At 44.3% G+C, this 17,014-nt stretch overlaps 1 protein-coding gene across 1 annotated transcript in view; it reads left to right on the forward strand.

Moving 5' to 3' along the window:
- The window catches only part of RSRC1 (arginine and serine rich coiled-coil 1), a 103,897-nt gene that overhangs the window by 60,916 nt on the left and 25,967 nt on the right, over window positions 1-17,014 (forward strand). The window contains exon 7 of the mRNA XM_068200160.1: window positions 3,825-3,876. Within this exon, the coding sequence (XP_068056261.1) occupies window positions 3,825-3,876 (52 nt within the window). The remainder of the gene's footprint in view (window positions 1-3,824; window positions 3,877-17,014) is intronic.

Here is a 17,014-nt window from a genome sequence, read left to right on the forward strand (position 1 = left end):
ACTCCTTGGGTATCGTTTGGATTTTGCTTTTAAACTGGGATTTTACCACCTACACTTGCATCCAGAGGAATTTGAACCCCAGGAGATGACATGAGAAGATCCACAGTGGATACAATCACAACTGACTTTCCATTTCCAATTTTCACCTGTTTTTAAATTAGGAGTTTGATTATTTTCATTAAACAGGTTTGATTCCCCACATCCTCTCTGCAAGTCAAACATAAAATTATGGTTTCAGGTAGCAGGTTTTCCTGGGAATGGTGAGGGCTGGATTTGTCTTCATCAAACACAAAGAGAAAATATTTGTGTGAAACCCCCCAAAATTGATCACCATCACCAGAAATTGTTGGGCTTTTATCCAGACGTTTTGAGACAGAAAAGTCCTGCAGGTGAATTTTACCCCAGCAGTGGCAGGGATGAGCAGCAGGAGTGGAACCTGTCCAGTTCTAGCACATCTCAGGCATTTTCCATATGAAATTCCACAATGATAAAAATTCAGAAAGGCAACATTGCAACTGAAAATGCTGCAGCCTCATGAGCTGCTGGAATCCTGGGATAAAAGTTTTCCAGTGCTGCCAAGAGCCACATGCTCTGCTCCACAATATTCCCAGTGGCTGCCTCCAGCAGAAACTTGGACTCTCTTTATAAACTTTTTGTTTCTCAAATTGTTTTCCTCAGTGTTCTCAAGTTTTCACTTTAATATTGTTTCCACTGTCAAGAACATTTACCATTCATCCCAAATAGCAGGAATAATTTTAAAAATATGTTCTAAAGCTGAATCAAAGAGTTGTAGTCTATTAATGAATTGAGAAGCTGCATCTCCCTTGAAATGGAATGTTTGGGAAGCTAGCCATGGCTCTTCTGCCCATCGCACTCAGCTCTTGTTTCCTGGAGCTGTGAGTGACAAGCAGCTTGTGTGGGCATTTTTACACTAAACCCACCAAATTTAAAGTTGCGGGTCTGGTTTAGTGAAGTTTTATTAAAATACCTATTTATGAAAGGAGTAGTCATGCAGTGCAGTGGATGAACTGCAAAGAAACACAAGTTAAGGGTGTGCTACATCTTCACAAACTAGCTGCCCTTAAGAAATGAATGATCTAATGCAGTTTTTGTTTGAAATATTAAAAGCTGTTATGAATCACAGGGGTGTTGATGGTGTCCTATGGAACTCCATCCTGTTCTGAGCTGGGATTCCAGTGTCTCGCCAGGCACTTTTGGACACGTGTAAACTTCATTGCTGGGGATGACCTCAGGTCATTTTACAGTGTGCTTGTTAAGGAATTTTAGGGAATTCCTCTCCTGCTTTTACAGTTAGTAACCAGCTGGCACTGAAAATACTTCTATTTTTCCTTTTACTCTCTTTGAATTCTTTTCCTTCTGGGTTATGCTTAAGACCATAAGGAAAGTACAAGGGTTTATTTTGCTCGGCATCACTCTGGGTAATGTTTCCTCCACCAATCACTTCACCATTTTGAAGTTTCCTGAGGCTCTAGCTGAATTTTTTCACTTAATGGTCCCCTAAATCAATACTGACCCCGGGTAGCTGCTTGTTCTCACATATTGCTCCCGGCTTGTTTGAGGCTCTAATTGTAGTTTTCAGCTGAAATCCCCTCTGTCCTTTTTTCTCCGAGTGCTGGCCTCATCCACCAGTCGGAGAGATGTTTTCTGGGGCCAAGCCAGTCACCTTTATTTCAGAATCCTCCTTCCACTCCTTGGTTAGGGCTTCTTGATTGGTGAAAAGGTGTCTGTGCTGAGTTCTCAGTGGGTGAACGATGCCCCTGGAGTAATTAACACCTGGGTCTAGGGCAAAGGGGGAGATGCCTCCAGAGCAACTGCCTGGGCTGCTCCCAGTGGGAAACTGCTGAGTAAAGGAAGGATTTGAGTCTTCCCTCCCCTACACCAACAAGGCACATCCATAACTCCGTGGGAGGAGTGGGAAAAGGTATTTGGAGCTCCTCAGAGCAGCGGGATCAGTTGTGGAGCTCCGTGTTTAGTGCTGGGAGTGACATCTGTACAGCTGCTGTTGCTTCCCTTCTCCTCCTCTGGAGCCTGCTTGGCCTTTGCTCTGTCATGGAATTCTCGTGGGCGTGGTGGTGCTGGACACAAATATCCTAAAGTTGCCAGTGGAACATCTTTCTCCAGTCAGTGGTGCTGAACAGTGGTGGTGGTGTGGCCAGCAAGAAGGGATCCAGGGATCGGTGAGATCCAGGAGTTTTGTGGAGGATAACTGCTGTAGGAATAGGAAATTGTGTTTTGGGATGCCAGAGCCCACCTGTTGCATGAGGTGCACAAAGACTTGGGCTGTTGATGTGCAGACGTGAGCACAGGTGGTGTTTGACACCAAATACTTTTCCTTCTCTGCTTGTCCTGCAAAATTATGCTGAACTCAACTAATCCTGGTGGGAGTTTTTGAAAATTTACAGTTGTCATGGAATGGAGAAACCACAAACCCAAGTAAAGCTTCTCTGAAACTGAAGCTGGGCCGAGTTGGTTCTGGATAAAAAGCAGATCTTTCCCTTCCTCTCCTCCTGTGATGTCCTAAAGATGCCAGAACAGATTGCAATGATCAGTTCATGGCAAGAAGAAGAAATGGGAAGATAATTTATGATAAATTTCAAGATGCTTCTTGCTGCCACCAGGACTAGTGGTCAGGTCTGATGGTAGGATCCGTATTGCAGCTATAATAATAAATTCTGCTCAGTATTTCTGGATTTATGCAAACAGCAAAAATCTGAACTAAAAATAGTAGATCTCTATACAACCACAATCTGGATCTTCATTTAAATTTCATTTTAATGCAGAATCTCTCCTAGTGGAAGGAGCAGTAAATTCTTGGAGTAGAAATTGTTCTGTCATTGTCAGCCTCTCCTCATGGGGGTAGGTGAGGGTGGTGAGGCCATGCAGAGCATCACCAGTTGGGACATTCATGGCAAAGAGCTCTGCCTGAATAAAGTCATGGAATCGTGGCATGGTTTGGGCTGGAAGAGATCTTAAATCCCATTCCCACCCCTGCCATAGCAGGGGCACCTTCCCAGGCTTCTCCAAGCCCTGTCCAACCTGGCCTTGGGCACTGCCAGGGATCCAGGGGCAGCCGCAGCTTCTCTTGTCTGTATTTTCCTATTTAATTTTCCCTTTTGCAGCCATTTGTGCTCTTGAGAAGAGTTTCCTAAGCTGCAAAGCGCCACCAAAAATTCCCGTCAGGTTTTGTTTTTAGTGCAGGGCAGAAACCTCCCAAACTTCTCCGACGCTTCCAGAAATAACCAACTTCTGAACTCCGTGACAAATAGGGTTTGTGTATCAATTTAACTGTGGCCACGTCTGAGTGGCTTCACATTTAGAGGGATGGCAAACACATTGGACACAGTGCAACATCACTGGGACTCATTAGCATAGTGGGGCCACAGCCAGCAGTGTGCTCCTCAGCCAACAGATGTGCAGCAATACCTTCAGGAGAGGGAAGAACCACCCCGGATAAGAGAAAAGTGTGAAAAACCCGCCACATTAATCACATTAAGCCCAGTTTTGGAGCGTTTTGTGGAGCTGTGTGGAACGGGGTCGCCCAGGAGCCAGGCAGGATTTGGGGTTGGAGGGCTGGGAGGGGAGCTGGGCGTGGGCTGGTCACGGTGCCACAGCCGCCTCGTGGGGATGGGGGTTTGGGTCAGTTCTGGAGATTTCCTTGGGAATTCCTCCCTCGGTGTTTCCAGTCTGGAGTTCCTCTGGCTGGTGTGGGTGTGGAGTGGCTGGAGGAGGCAGGAGCTCTCTGAGGGTGGGAATGTCCCATGGAGTGTCCAACCAGGTGTGAGCTGATCTGTCCTCTCTTGCAGACTCCTGCTGAACAGGCCAAAGCCAGGCTGCAGCTGGTTCTGGAGGCAGCTGGTGAGTAAATGAGAATCTTCAGAACTTTGCTTCATTTTTGGGCTATCAGGTGGGATTTTATCCCTTTGTGTTTGGCAGATGCTGATCCCATTCTCCATAGCTCACTTATATTTCAGGTTAAGGTTAAATTGGTTGGCATCATCACTGGCACTTAGTAAAGCCCTTTAAGGAAATAAATATAAGCCTTTTTTTACACCAAAACCTCATGTTTATCCTCTGGCTCCTGCTGCTACTGAGATGTTATTCTGTGCTCTCAAAAATTTGTTTTTGTTTATTTTTTTGCAAGTTTCTTCGTTTTTAGCATTGTTTTAGATCAGTACAAGTGTGTATGTGTGTATATATGTGTGTATATAAATATGTGTATATGTATTTTTTCCTCCTTCTGGAAACCCTCTGTTTTGAGGAATCTCCTCACGTTGCTCATGTACTTATTTTCCAAAACCCATCCAGCCTTTTGCATTGTCTCTCTTCCAATACATTCCTTGTTCTCCAGAACTTTTAATAAATCTTTGAAGCATGTAATTATGAAATGGATGTGACAGCCCTGACCTCAGAAGCACAATTTGTGTATTCTGCTGCCATCGATCACATCTCATTTTTTAATTTCACACCTGGGAGATGTACAAAAGATAACTGGGGGTTGTATATCATCATGACCTGGGCTCCAAAATTTTCCAAAGCTTATCAAAGGTCTGTGACATTATTACATTTAAATATCCACCACTGAGGGCTGGATCTTAGATTGAAGCTGCAGGTTGTTCATAAGGAACAGAAGAGATTTAATATCTTTGTGTCTCTTACAATCCACAATACAGAATTAAGTTCCTTCCTGGCTTTATTTAAGTCTTGGTCATCCCCGGCATTTATGGGATCATCCCCCACCTTCTTCCCCAAGTCCTGCATTCAGTCAATTAAATTTAATTTTTATTTAATTGCTGTGAGAAGAGGTTGGAAATGTTGATAAATGTTGTTTCAATATATTTTTGTGTGTTTACTCCTTGCAAAATCAGCACCTTTTAGTCTTCAAACTTAAAAATGAGTTTCTGCTGAGCCATTACCCAGCAGCTTTTTGAGGAGCTGAGGCTCAGCGGGTTCATTGCTGTTGTGGTGCTGCTCTGTTTGAATGTAATTGAAATCACCTCTGTACTTGAGTGACGGTGAGTGGAGCTGTTGTCGGTGTGCACAGGGCTCTGTGCAGGCTCCACCCCAGGCTTGGGAATGAGCTCATGGAATATCTGTACCCGTTACAGGGCTTGCTCCAGCCCCGCTGAGCCGGAGCAGGAAGCTGTGCTCTGCTCCCCGTGGATTGTCCATGGATCTGGTGTTGAGGAGATGCTGCTCCTCCGTGGTTTGCACAGACAAAGCAGCGGCTCCAAATCACCTGCAGGGGTTGTAGGGACGCTGGGGACAGGCCCTTCCTGCTTCATCCCTGCTGACATCATGGAATCATGGAATGGTTTGGGCTGGAAGGACCTTAAATCCCATCCATCCCCCCCGGCCGTGGCAGGGACACCTCCCACTGTCCCAGCCCCAGTGTCCAACCTGGCCTTGGGCACTGCCAGGGATCCAGGGGCAGCCACAGCTGCTCTTGAATTCCTTGTTTGTATTTCCCTAGCTAAATTTCCCTCGTGGAGATATTTAGGATCTTGAGAAAACCTGCTTATAGAATTTAACCTAGATGTTATTTTAGGAAATAGCTGCTGCTTTCTCTGAAAGGCAGAAATCAGCAAGTAGTAAAGCAGGCACTTATTATTGAGATTTTTTTTCCCCTGGTGTATTTGGAGATGGGAATTGTGACTCCGGTCTCTCGTTAGGAGAGCAGGTAAAATAAAAAATATTCTCCTGGGTCTGTGGGGGAGGAGGGTAAGATGACCATTTTTATATTTAGGTTATACAGTGCTGAGGAGGTTTTTCTCCAAGTCCTGCATTCATGCTGGCTTCATTAAATATTTTTTTTCTTGATTAATGTCAGTGTTTTGTTCTCATTAAGCAGAGCAATATGGGGAGGTACTCAAACACTTCAATTCGCGAGACAGCAACTGAGTTTTGATTTATAAAACCCTTCATTCCTCAGAAGTTGTTGGTCCCAGGTATAAATTCATATTTTCACGATTTATCGAGTCAGATTTCTTAATATTGAGGTGCCGGGGAGCCTTGCTAGGCTCCTCTGACAACCTCCCACAAGTCGCCGTGCCCGAGCAGATGTTAAGCAGGCAATAGTTGAATGTTAATTTGGAGAGGCTGGGATGTTTAAGCCCATCTGAAGTATGTTCCATGTGGGCCTTCCAGACTGAGCGACAATGCTTTGTCTCTTGGGAGAATTTCCAAGCTAAACCTCTTTCTTTTCCTCGCTCTATATGGACTCTCTCAAGTCAGTATAAAGCAGATCATCCCTGGGCTAAAGCTCTCCAGCCTTTGTTGGCGGGCTCTGTAGGGCTGTAATTAGGCCTCCTGGCAGGCCCTGCCGGCCAGTTAATGGTCATATGGAGTTCTTCTGAGGCAGACTGGCTTTGTGTAAATCCTTGCTCGCCATCTCCTTCTGGGTCACTTCCTACCAGGCCGGGGCTTTGTGCCCTGCCCCGCGGGCGGACGGGGAGCAGCGTCCCCTGACCAGCGCCGGCTCCGGGAGCGCCGCGCAATCCACCCGGATAATCCCCAGTGTAAACAGAGGATTTAGCTCAGCTTCTGTCACTTACAGTTGCCAAACCACTTGGGTGTCTGTGATTTCTTTCCCAGACTTCATTACCGAGGGACGGAGAGGATCCGAGCTGGGGGTTTGTGTCGAGCGTGGCTCCCGGCGCCGGTTTTAGGGAGAAGTTTGCGCGGTTTCAAATCTGAAATCCCAAGCTTAGGGCAAACCTCAGAACCTGAAAGCTGCTTAGCGCGTGCTGCAAATGACATGGCACCTGTGCTTTCTCATAAAGATTAAAATATGGAGGAATACTCCCAAAATGTCAATAGATTCCCGTGAAATAGCACACGGATGTTTCAAACTATCGATGCTGCCGCCTCCTCCAAAGGGCTCCGGGAGCTTTTCCATGGTGCTAAGCAGAAATTTCTTACTCTCCATATAAAGACGACGACAAAAGGCAATTGATCTGGATTTTCAAAGGTCTAGAGTTGAAATAAGGGACTGATCTGTTTTTGGGATCTGCATTTCAATCTCTGGCTGAAAGAGCAGTCAAGAATAGGGCGTTTTGTGCAAAGAATTCGCCGGAGTTTATTTAAAGGGAACTACAGGACCGAGGCACTAAATGTGAGGTGATGAATCTGGGGGAGTACAAATCCCAAACACTTACCATGTATCAGATCCAGTTCTGGATACTGGATATTTAACTCATCGTCTTTGAATTATGCTACCAGATTGCTGCCTTTAATTTTGTACCCTGCATCTTTATTGTATTTTACATATTCCTCAAAGAGAAAGTCATGGAATACGATCAGTGCTTCGGCCTTAACCGTGGTAAATACAAATGTTTTGTAATTCTGACTGCTTTTTTTTTTAATCTACCCATTCTACCAGGAGTTATTGAGGAGAAAAAGCCTGATTTGCACTCAGTGCCTGATAAATATAGGCAAATATTCTCTGCTTTTGGGTATCAAAATGCCTCATAACAGATGTGGCTGAAAGGACCACATACGTAGACTGTATGATTTTAGTCTGGTGGAACTAATAGGATCACTTGCTACTTTATAGATTCTTGCTTTTCTTTTACTTTAATAAAAACTGTTTAGTTAAATAGGTTGGCCTCTATTTTGCTCTTTTCTAGCAATGCAAAGCAGTCGGGCAGGCAGGTGGCAACAAGTATGAAAAATTTCCTTTTATTGGGGCTTCTTTTCAACTGCCAAATTTATCAAATGTTTATGGATTTCTCGTTTTGATGGTGGCTTTCTTTCAGCTTTCTTATTTGTGTTCTGTCCACTGAGAACTCGCTGGCTTTAATTTAAATTTGTAAGTATGCAATGAATTTTAGAAGGGTGGATAACATGTGCTGTTGTAGACACACAAAGGATGAAATAATACTTAAAATATTTTACTTCTTCTGTGGAAATTTAAACCAGGCTTTAAAAATAATTCTTGCCCCAGAAATTGCAAGAATTTGAACTTTTAACAAGCTTAAAAGTTCTGAATATTGAAATAAAAATATTAACTTAGTTGCTGTGTAGGTTTGATTTAATATAAAATTCTAATTTTTATCAATTTCAACTATTTGTTTTGAATAGTGGTAGTTGACACTTAGATAATTGAATTTTACTTCTATTTATATAAAATCCTCTGTTTGGAGAGCAAAGGTGTCTTCCTTGAATCATGTTTTCTCTTTGTGACAAATGTGGATGGAGGTGCTGCAAAGGGTTTTGAGGGTGTTCTGTGGAATTTCCTGAACCCCCAGCAAGGAGAGGAATTTTCATCCCTAGTGAGTCTTCACCAGTCCAGGAAGTCTGTTCTGTTCCCTGTGTCAAAGGAAGATAAACTGGAGTTACCTTGGGAAGAGCTCGGCAGGGACTGCTCAAACACCTTCTCTGCATGTCCTGCTCTAGGGCCACCTGAGATTCCAGAATTCGGGAATGCTTTGGGTGGAAAGGGACCTTAAATCCCACCCAGTGCCAGCCCTGCCATGGCAGGGACACCTCCCACTGTCCCAGGTGCTCCAGCCCCAGTGTCCAGCCTGGCCTTGGGCACTGCCAGGGATCCAGGGGCAGCCCCAGCTGCTCTGGGAATCCCAGCCCAGCCAGGAATTCCCAATTCCCAATCTCCCACCCATCCCTGCCCCTGGCAGTGGGAGCCATTCCCTGGGTCCTGTCCCCCATCCCTTGTCCCCAGTCCCTCTGCAGCTCTCCTGGAGCCCCTTCAGGCCCTGGCAGGGCTCTGAGCTCTCCCTGGAGCTGCGGAGGTTTCTCCTGTTCTTGAACACCAGCTAATTTAGGAAATCCATCTCATTATGGAGTTAATGAACCCAGTTTTTAGGTCAGCTGCTGGTTCCCACTCAGCAGATTTTGATGTCAAAACCCATTTCAGTGACAGCATCCGGAGAAAGAGCACTTGAAAAAGCTCTGAGCAATAGAAGAATGAAACCATTGTTTAAAAATCAAGAGGGTGTACATTAGGTGACGTGGCTACTTTTTATGTTACGTGTTTGATGGGAATTTCAGGTGTTTTAAGACTGAATTTCAGAAAATTAAGGAAGTTTTTAGCTCACCTGGGTGCTCCACACCAATGAGCTTTACAGCCAAGCTGGACAGAGACACATTTCTTCAGCCATTCCTTGCCCCTGAGCTCTTGGCAAAGCTTCATAATCTCATTAGAGTTCTAAAAAAATGAGAATTTATGCTCACAAAGTGACATCTGTAGAAAAAAAAGTCTTTCTCCAATTAATTGCTTTTTAAACATATTAATTGTGTTATCTTTACAAAATTTGTGATTTCTGAAGTGCAGCTGGTTTGTGGTGAGCAAAGTAAATGCTTGGATAACAGTAATTAATTAAATAATTTAAATTAATTTGCAGGATTGCTGAAAAAATACAGGATTTTAATTGAGTGTAGGCAGAGAATAAATGTGTTTGCAATGAAATAATTCACTTTTGCAATGTATAATATCATTCTGTTGGTGTCTAAAAGCTGTTCTCTTCAGGGACCTCTTTTAGGTTCTTACAAGAGGCTAAAAAAAATTGCTTTGAACCATTTTTGTTGAATTTCAATTTGTTTTTAGAGTAAGAAGCCAGTGAGGAGTTGTAGGGATGCCATAATATAAACCAGAGCCTGTAAGAAGAATTTAGAGGAACTTCATTAGTTAATCAACATTTATTGCCTTCAGAAATCATTCTAAAAGCTTTTAGAATTTCTATTTTTTTGTTACATTTTTATCGAAGGTCCTTTTTTTTTTTTTTGTTGTGGCACCAAAAGTATCTCAGGCTTGCATGGTGCCTAATGGGTTTCTGTAATATTGCAGCATATGGGATCCAGGATTTTGATGCAAATCTCTGTGCTAATTATGTGCAGATGAATCTTGCAAGCCTGCTATTGATCTGCAGTCAAAGACAATTTTTCAGTTAGCTGAAGTTTTATATCAATTCATATTTAGCAACTTTGCTGTAATTTAATTAGCCACTGGTTTGGCTGTGCAAACCATATGTGGTCGTGGGGCTCGTTTGTTTTTAGCAAGTCTTCTGGGAAATGTTATTTCTTAATATTGGAGGGGAACTGTTGAGCTGTGGTGTTTTACGTGGTCTGCCACAGGCTCCTCTCTGTCCAGCTGCCCTCTGTGGGCTCTGGTCATGCGGGCATCCCCAGGAATGGGTGTCCAGGAGCTTTGTGCTGGCTGTTTCCCTCGTAACATCTTTGGATGTTTGGATTTTCTGCAGGTGAGAGTGGAGAGTGTTTTTATCCACGGATGTAAATCCCAGTGGTGGATTTTACAGCCTGAATGCTCAGGAAAAGGTTTTAAATTGCCCCATCTGCTCTGGCTGGTGCTGTTCTGGTGCTGGGGGCCTCCCTAATTTCCACATGGCAAGTGTGCTGGAATCATCTTGCTGAAAGGAACCTATGGATTAGATTAGATTAGATTAAATTAATTACAAATCCCAATGAGGGTGGGCAGGCCCAAGCTGCCCAGAGAAGCTGTGGCTGCCCCTGGATCCCTGGAAATATCCAGGGCCAGGTTGGACAGGGCTTGGAGCCACCTGGGACAGCGGAAGGTGTCCCTGCCCACGGCAGGGGTGGCACTGGCTGAGCTTTAAGGTCCTTTCCAACCCAAATAATTTCATCATTTTCTCAAAGTATTTCACAGGAAGTAGAAATAAATCCCTGCTGGTTTTGTGCTTTCCCCATCCATCCTTTCAGGAAAACCTGGAATGCCAGCACACAAGCTCAGCACTCATCCAGCACCTTGCTGTGTGCCTACACCATCTCCTTGTGACTCCTGGATATTCATTTTCTCAGGGACAGTATTTAATATGGGTAATAACCCCCTTGTTTTAGTTATTGAAAGCCCATTTATCACAACTTTATTAAACATGGAGAACTAAGTGTGCCATTTTGGCCAAGTGCTTTCGCTCGCTCGTGTTCTCTTTGTTGCCCCAAATGAATGAAATTAGAACAAACAATCTCCGAGTCATTTGTAATCAAGCGCTGATTAATGGACTTTGGTTTCACAGCCATTATTCATTCAAGAACACCTGATATCTTTCCCATAAACAAATCGTGTTTGTCCAAATTAAGAAATTAAATGAAGCATTTGATGAGTTTATGATTGACCCTTCCAACTCAGAGCCCATTAGTCAACGTCGTTATCATGCAAAACCGCCTGACTAATGTGCTGCCCGAATGTGCTGCGTGGATTTATTATGATTTCTGATTAATGCCTGCTGCAGGCCAGACCACGGGATTGTAATAATTCCTTGATTTCCATTTGAGCGGTCGCTGAAGATTTTCATCTGTGATGAAATGCATTTGTGTCCCATTAGATTTAGAGATGATTATGAGGTGTCGGCCGAATAAATCTTAGCGTGGAGCAGAGGGTGCTTGGCAAGGACTTTTCAGTCGTGGTGGGCTTTTTGTGAGGCTGCTGCCTGTCATTAGCAGGGATTTTTGGGTGGTTTAAGGGGAGTCCTCGTACTCAGGCTTTTGCAAATGTTGGGGGGTCATAGAGGTTGATAGAAATAAGATCCCCAACATATTTTTATATGTGAAACATTTCTCCTCATACCTAAGGGGCTGATAAGAAAATTTTCATTTTGTTGTTTACATACATTTTTTCTATGAATACCTAATATCAGTATTTTCTAAAGTATTTTCCTGGGGGTGTTTGGCAATTTTAGTGACTTGGACAGGATTTTATACCACATTTTCTGCTGAAATAGTGCTCTTGAAAAGCAGATGTCAGACTTCTGCAATAGTAGGTTTTATCACTCCTCCAAATGTGAAGCAAGGCAAGTTCACACTGAATTAGATCTGCATCAGATGGTTTGAGCCCTGTTGCCACAAGCCCGTGAAAGAATCCATTGGAAAGGGCAGAACAGCATCGTCAGTAAAAGGCAACAGTATTGGAAACTGGTGTCCTTTGCCAATCTCTCATATTGATCACCCCAGCAAGGAAAAAAGAAGTGTTTCAAAACACAGGTTATGTGAAAAATCAAATTAGGTTCCTTTATTGCAGATCCTCTCTTTAATTCCAGTTCTTTCTCTTCTCTGTGTGTGCACTGTGATTTATTATTGGAGATTTCTGAGCTGCTTTCTTTAAGCCATCGTGTATCCCCTTATGTTCTTAAAATAGCCACTAAAAGTATTTAATCAGTAGTTTCTTAAAGGCTTGGAGCATTTTGTGCTGCTGATCTGAAGCCCGTGGGGAGTTTTCTCTGGGAAATGTGAATGATTTTATAGTGACGAGTCTCTTTGAGCAAGAGGCAATTGTGGTTCCTTGGGACAGGGCTTGGAGCAGCCTGGGACAGTGGAAGGTGTCGCTGCTCCTGGAAGGGGATGGGACTGGATGGGCTTTGAGGTCCCTTCCAGCCCAGCCTTCCTGGGCTTCTCTCTCCCTGCAGCTCTGCGTTTGCCTCCCGTGCATTCCGAACCTGCAGCAGCCCTGGGGTTGTGTCTGCATTTTCTGCTCTGAAGTGTGGGTGAAGCTGAGGGGCAAAGGAAATAAGTCGTGGAAGAGGATGTGGAATTCCAGACTGGTTTGGCGTGGAAGGGACCTTAAAGCCCACCTCGTTCCAGGGACCCCTTCCATGGGCCAGGCTGCTCCTTGGCCTCCTCCAGGGCTGGGGCTCTCTGTGCCCCTCGAGTTAGAAACACGTTATTTTAAATCAATCTGAATTACCCTTTGGCCTGTACCATTCCCAGGTTTCCCTGCAGTAGGGACTGACTTGCAAAAGTTCATTTTCCAGCCTTATTCCCAATATTTTGGTGTCCTTTGTGAGCGTGGCTGTCCCCCGTTGGCGCTGGCCCTGCCTGGCTGCACCTCCTCTGGGCCTTTCAGCTGGCCATTATTGACATTTTCTTCCCAGGCTCAGCAGATAAACGTCCACGTTCAGCTGGTGGAGGTGATTATGTGGGGCCGCCACCAAAGAAACCCTAAAGCATCCTATTAGCAGGGCCTGAGCCTGGGAATAAAGGCCCCAATTACGGAGCAGTGGCGAGCCCTGCCGAGGCCCTCCCGTGACATTAATGGTGTCTTTATAACCTTTTTAACTTCTGCTGCCTCTGACAGAGCGCCACAGTCACCGCCATGGCTTTGCCCTTGGCAAGCAAAACCTCATTTGGAGAGGATAATAAGTATTTACTATTTAGATGGCTGGCAATAAAATTTCTCTGAATGAGATTTTACGGAGAAAACGCAAACTGATTCAATTACTTCCTTTAATGGACTGGGGAGAGCTGTAATAGCAGCTTGTGGAAGCTCCAAGTCTCATGTTTAGCTTTTTTCTTTCCTTTTTTATTTATTTATTTATTTAATTTTCTGTGTATGTGAAAATACAAACTGATTCTTTTCCCAAGTAGAAATTATATCATGGAATCATTAATGCTGGAAAATACCTAACAACCTCCGAGCTCATCAAGCCCAGCCCTTAACCCAGCATTGCCACATTCACCATTTTCACTGGAAAACTCAATCCAACTTTTCCCTGCGCGTCCCGTGATTTTAACCTCAAATATTGACAGTGTTATAGGGGCAAAGAGTGTTGGGAATCTCTAAATATTCTTACAGAGATTTCCTTTCTTCTGGCCTCAGGGTGGAATGGGATGTCAGTTATGTCTTAAAAATAGGTATTTCTTGTGAAGCCATGGAGCATCCACTCCCTCTCAAGGCGTTGTAGAGCACAACTGCTTTAACAGCTGGGTGTGTGCCAGCAGAAGGGATTTCCCAGGTGATGTGGGATATTTCTGGGATTTCGGAAAAGGTCCTTTTAAGGACAGGTAGGAGAAGCAGTTACTGAAAGTTTTTGGGTTTCTGGTATTTCTAAGCAAAAAAGCAGCTTGTGAAACTGATCTGCAAACATTTATTTATTCTCTACTATATCCTAACCCCAGCTGTATATTAAATAAGTAAAATCATCCTGATCCATGTTTTAAAGAGTATTTCATATGATGTCTGGATCCAGGATGGAGCTGCAGGAGAACCAAGTAGAAATTCTGGAAATCCATGAATGTGTGTCCACACCAGAGCACCAATTCCATTCTTTTCATTCATTCAGAGAATTCCGTGTGTTGTTGCTGGGATAAAATTAATTGAAATGGAATTAATCCATATTATTTTATGTTAAAATGTTTCTGTACGTGGGTGTCTCACAATTTACCAATTTCACTGATTAACCCCTTTTATCCCCTGGCATCCATGTGGATTTTTCTCTCTTTTTTTTTTTGGAATTTTTAATAATTTCAGGAAATCTGTGTTTGTTGCATTAGGGAGTGCCAGGGACAGCAGCAAACTTCGTTAGTGCAGCTCTGGAAGAAGACACAGGATAATATTTCCTTCCCTTTTTTAACCATCAGTCACTGTACGGAGCCTCTGCGCCAACAAATTCATAACCTCCTCTGTATTTGATTTTAAAAAAATAAACCCAACCAACTTTTGCTTTCCCCAGTTCAATAACTCCCTAGAAATGTGCTTTTATACAGTGTAACTCATACAATCCTGCACGGGCTTATAAATTGAAATCCCACTTTTTTCGGACGTTCCTGCCTGGATGACTGATGGCTGTGTGTATTTGCCATAAAATTTTAATTATGACAGAGTTATGAATCACTGCTGTCGCTGGTTAAAGTGTTAAAAAATGATGGGTTTGTTGTTTATTAAACTTGGGAGCGTGGAGGAAGGGAATGGAAAAGGCTGGAGTTGTGTTGCGATCCCGAGCTCGGGTGTTTCCTCCGGAGCAGCCCTGGAGCTGATTTTGGATGTGCCCTTCCCTCCCTGGGCTCTGCTGCTGCCCAGGGTGACAAATGCCATGAATTTCATTGCTTTAAGCATCCCGTGGCTGTCCTGGGTGGGGTTTATCTCATCCCATCCCTCGGGATCAGGGTTTGGCTGTGGCTGCAGGAAGAGCAGAGCAGCCCCGCTCCTTCCCCGTGTGAGCATGGGGATAAAACCAAGGTGTTCACTGAAAAACACCAAATATTGAAAAAATATCAAGGGGCTAGAACCAGAGTTGTGCAGAACTTTCAATGGAAGGTGGTTTTTATTAAAAGTGTCAGGTTTTGTTACCAATATCAGTGTGTTTCAACACAAATTCCCTTAGAACATCACAGCGCCCCGGTATTTCCCAATTTTTTTTCCCAAATTTCAGGCAGCAAACGTGTGCAGCAGCACCTGATGTGTTTGGCGCGTGAGGAGTTGTTTTAAAGGACCCCACTTGGACTTTTTCTGCCTTAAAACCAGCTTTATTTGCCTTCCCCTTTGGCCTGGCTGGCAGGGCAGGGCTTTTCCTCGTAGACAGAGGAACAGCTTGGAGCGGTGGCAGGGCTTTCGTCCCTGGGGGATGAGCCAGGCTGGGCTTTTCAGGGATGTGCTGCACAACAGGTTGATGCCATTTGGGCACGAGCAGGGAGAACACCTGGGGGAATAGGGGATGAATGGGGGGAGCTGGGGCAGCGGGGGCCTATTAGTGCTGCCCACTCCTGCCACAGGCTGGGGTAGGGCTAAATGAGTTTTAACGGACAAAGCTGGGGGATTAGGAAGTCCTTTATGGTTTGATCCATGTGGAATTGGGCCTGGTAATAAGGAACGTCCCTGTTGCGCTGTAAAAAATTCCAAAATTTAAAATACTTGTCATTTGCACTGTAATTTCAGGAGTAGCATCTCATTTTTCTTTCTCATGGACATGAAATGTTGTTTGACAGCATATTCTATTTGCAATTATTCATATTTAAGTGGTTTAAGTCACCTGCTATGGAAAGAAACTTTTGACAACAGCATAAATAATTCTTGGAAGTTGGACTGGATGGCCTTGAAGGTCTCTTCCAAACTTAATGATTCTATTAGTTTATTTTTAGTAAATTAAGTTCAAAATCAAAGCTCAGCTTCATGATTAATTTCAACTTACTTAATGTTTTTGTTCATCTCGGTGAAAATAATGGATCTGTGTGTTCATGATATTATTTTAATTGATTCAGCTGGTAACAAAGTAGTGAATGTTACTGTAACAAAGGAAAATACCAAAATATAAAATACTAAATATTAAATACTATAAAAAATTCAGTTTGCTGCTGTAAGGAATCAATGGCACTTTTAGGAAATCCATCATAAAGCTGGGGTAGGATTAAAACCATTAACCTCGCTCGCCTCCCCTCCCTCCCTCCGAGCTCAGGATTTTCCATTAGAAAGGAGGGCTAGGGATCAATATGAAGATCTGTTGATAATGTTATATTAATTAGAGTAATCAAACCCAGGCTTGGAGCATGCCAGCTGCCAGGCAGAGGGAGCAGAGCAGAGACCCCCGTGCTGTCCGTGGCTCTGACCCGGGCAATTCCCAGCCGGAGCCGCTGCTGCGCCTCCCTCCCCTCGCCCTTGCTCTGGGGGGCACGGAGTGTCCCCAGCGCCCCGGGCAGCCGTGCCCTGCCAGCAGAGCTGTAATTAACAGCTCCAGCTGCTGCTGGGGGGTGCCTGGGCATTGATCAGCCCGGAGACGGGAGGCATCGACGGGGGGACGCAGGACGGAGCGCGCGGAACGCGGCTGCGGACGCGGCGGGGCTGGAGCTGGCCTGACCCTAATCCTGACCCTAATCCCGACCCCAAGACCGACCTGTGCCCAGCACAGCCCCTCGGCCAGCGCTGCTTCATACCCGCTCTCAGCACGAGGGCTCAAACCAGCCTGGCCTGGGTAGCACTGGCTGGGGGCTCTTCAGAGGAGTGGGAATCCAGTATTGGCAGAAAACAGGGATTGAAGCAGTTAAATGGGTTTTTGGAGGTAGTTATTACCCTGCTTGCAGCATTTGTACAAATTGTAAAAATAATCTTTTAATATTATTTCCAAAAATGTTATGATGGAAATTATCTGAAAGAAAGGGCTGATTTTTTTTTTTTTTCTAAAGAATTTTTTTAATAGAATCCCTGAATGGTTTGGGTTGGATGGGACCTTAGAGACCATCCAGTTCCACCCTCTGCCACCTTCTGATGGATGCCCCATCTCTGAAAGTGTCCAAGGCC

This window comes from Anomalospiza imberbis, chromosome 10, assembly GCF_031753505.1.
Source record: "Anomalospiza imberbis isolate Cuckoo-Finch-1a 21T00152 chromosome 10, ASM3175350v1, whole genome shotgun sequence".
Taxonomy (NCBI): Eukaryota; Metazoa; Chordata; class Aves; order Passeriformes; family Viduidae; genus Anomalospiza; species Anomalospiza imberbis.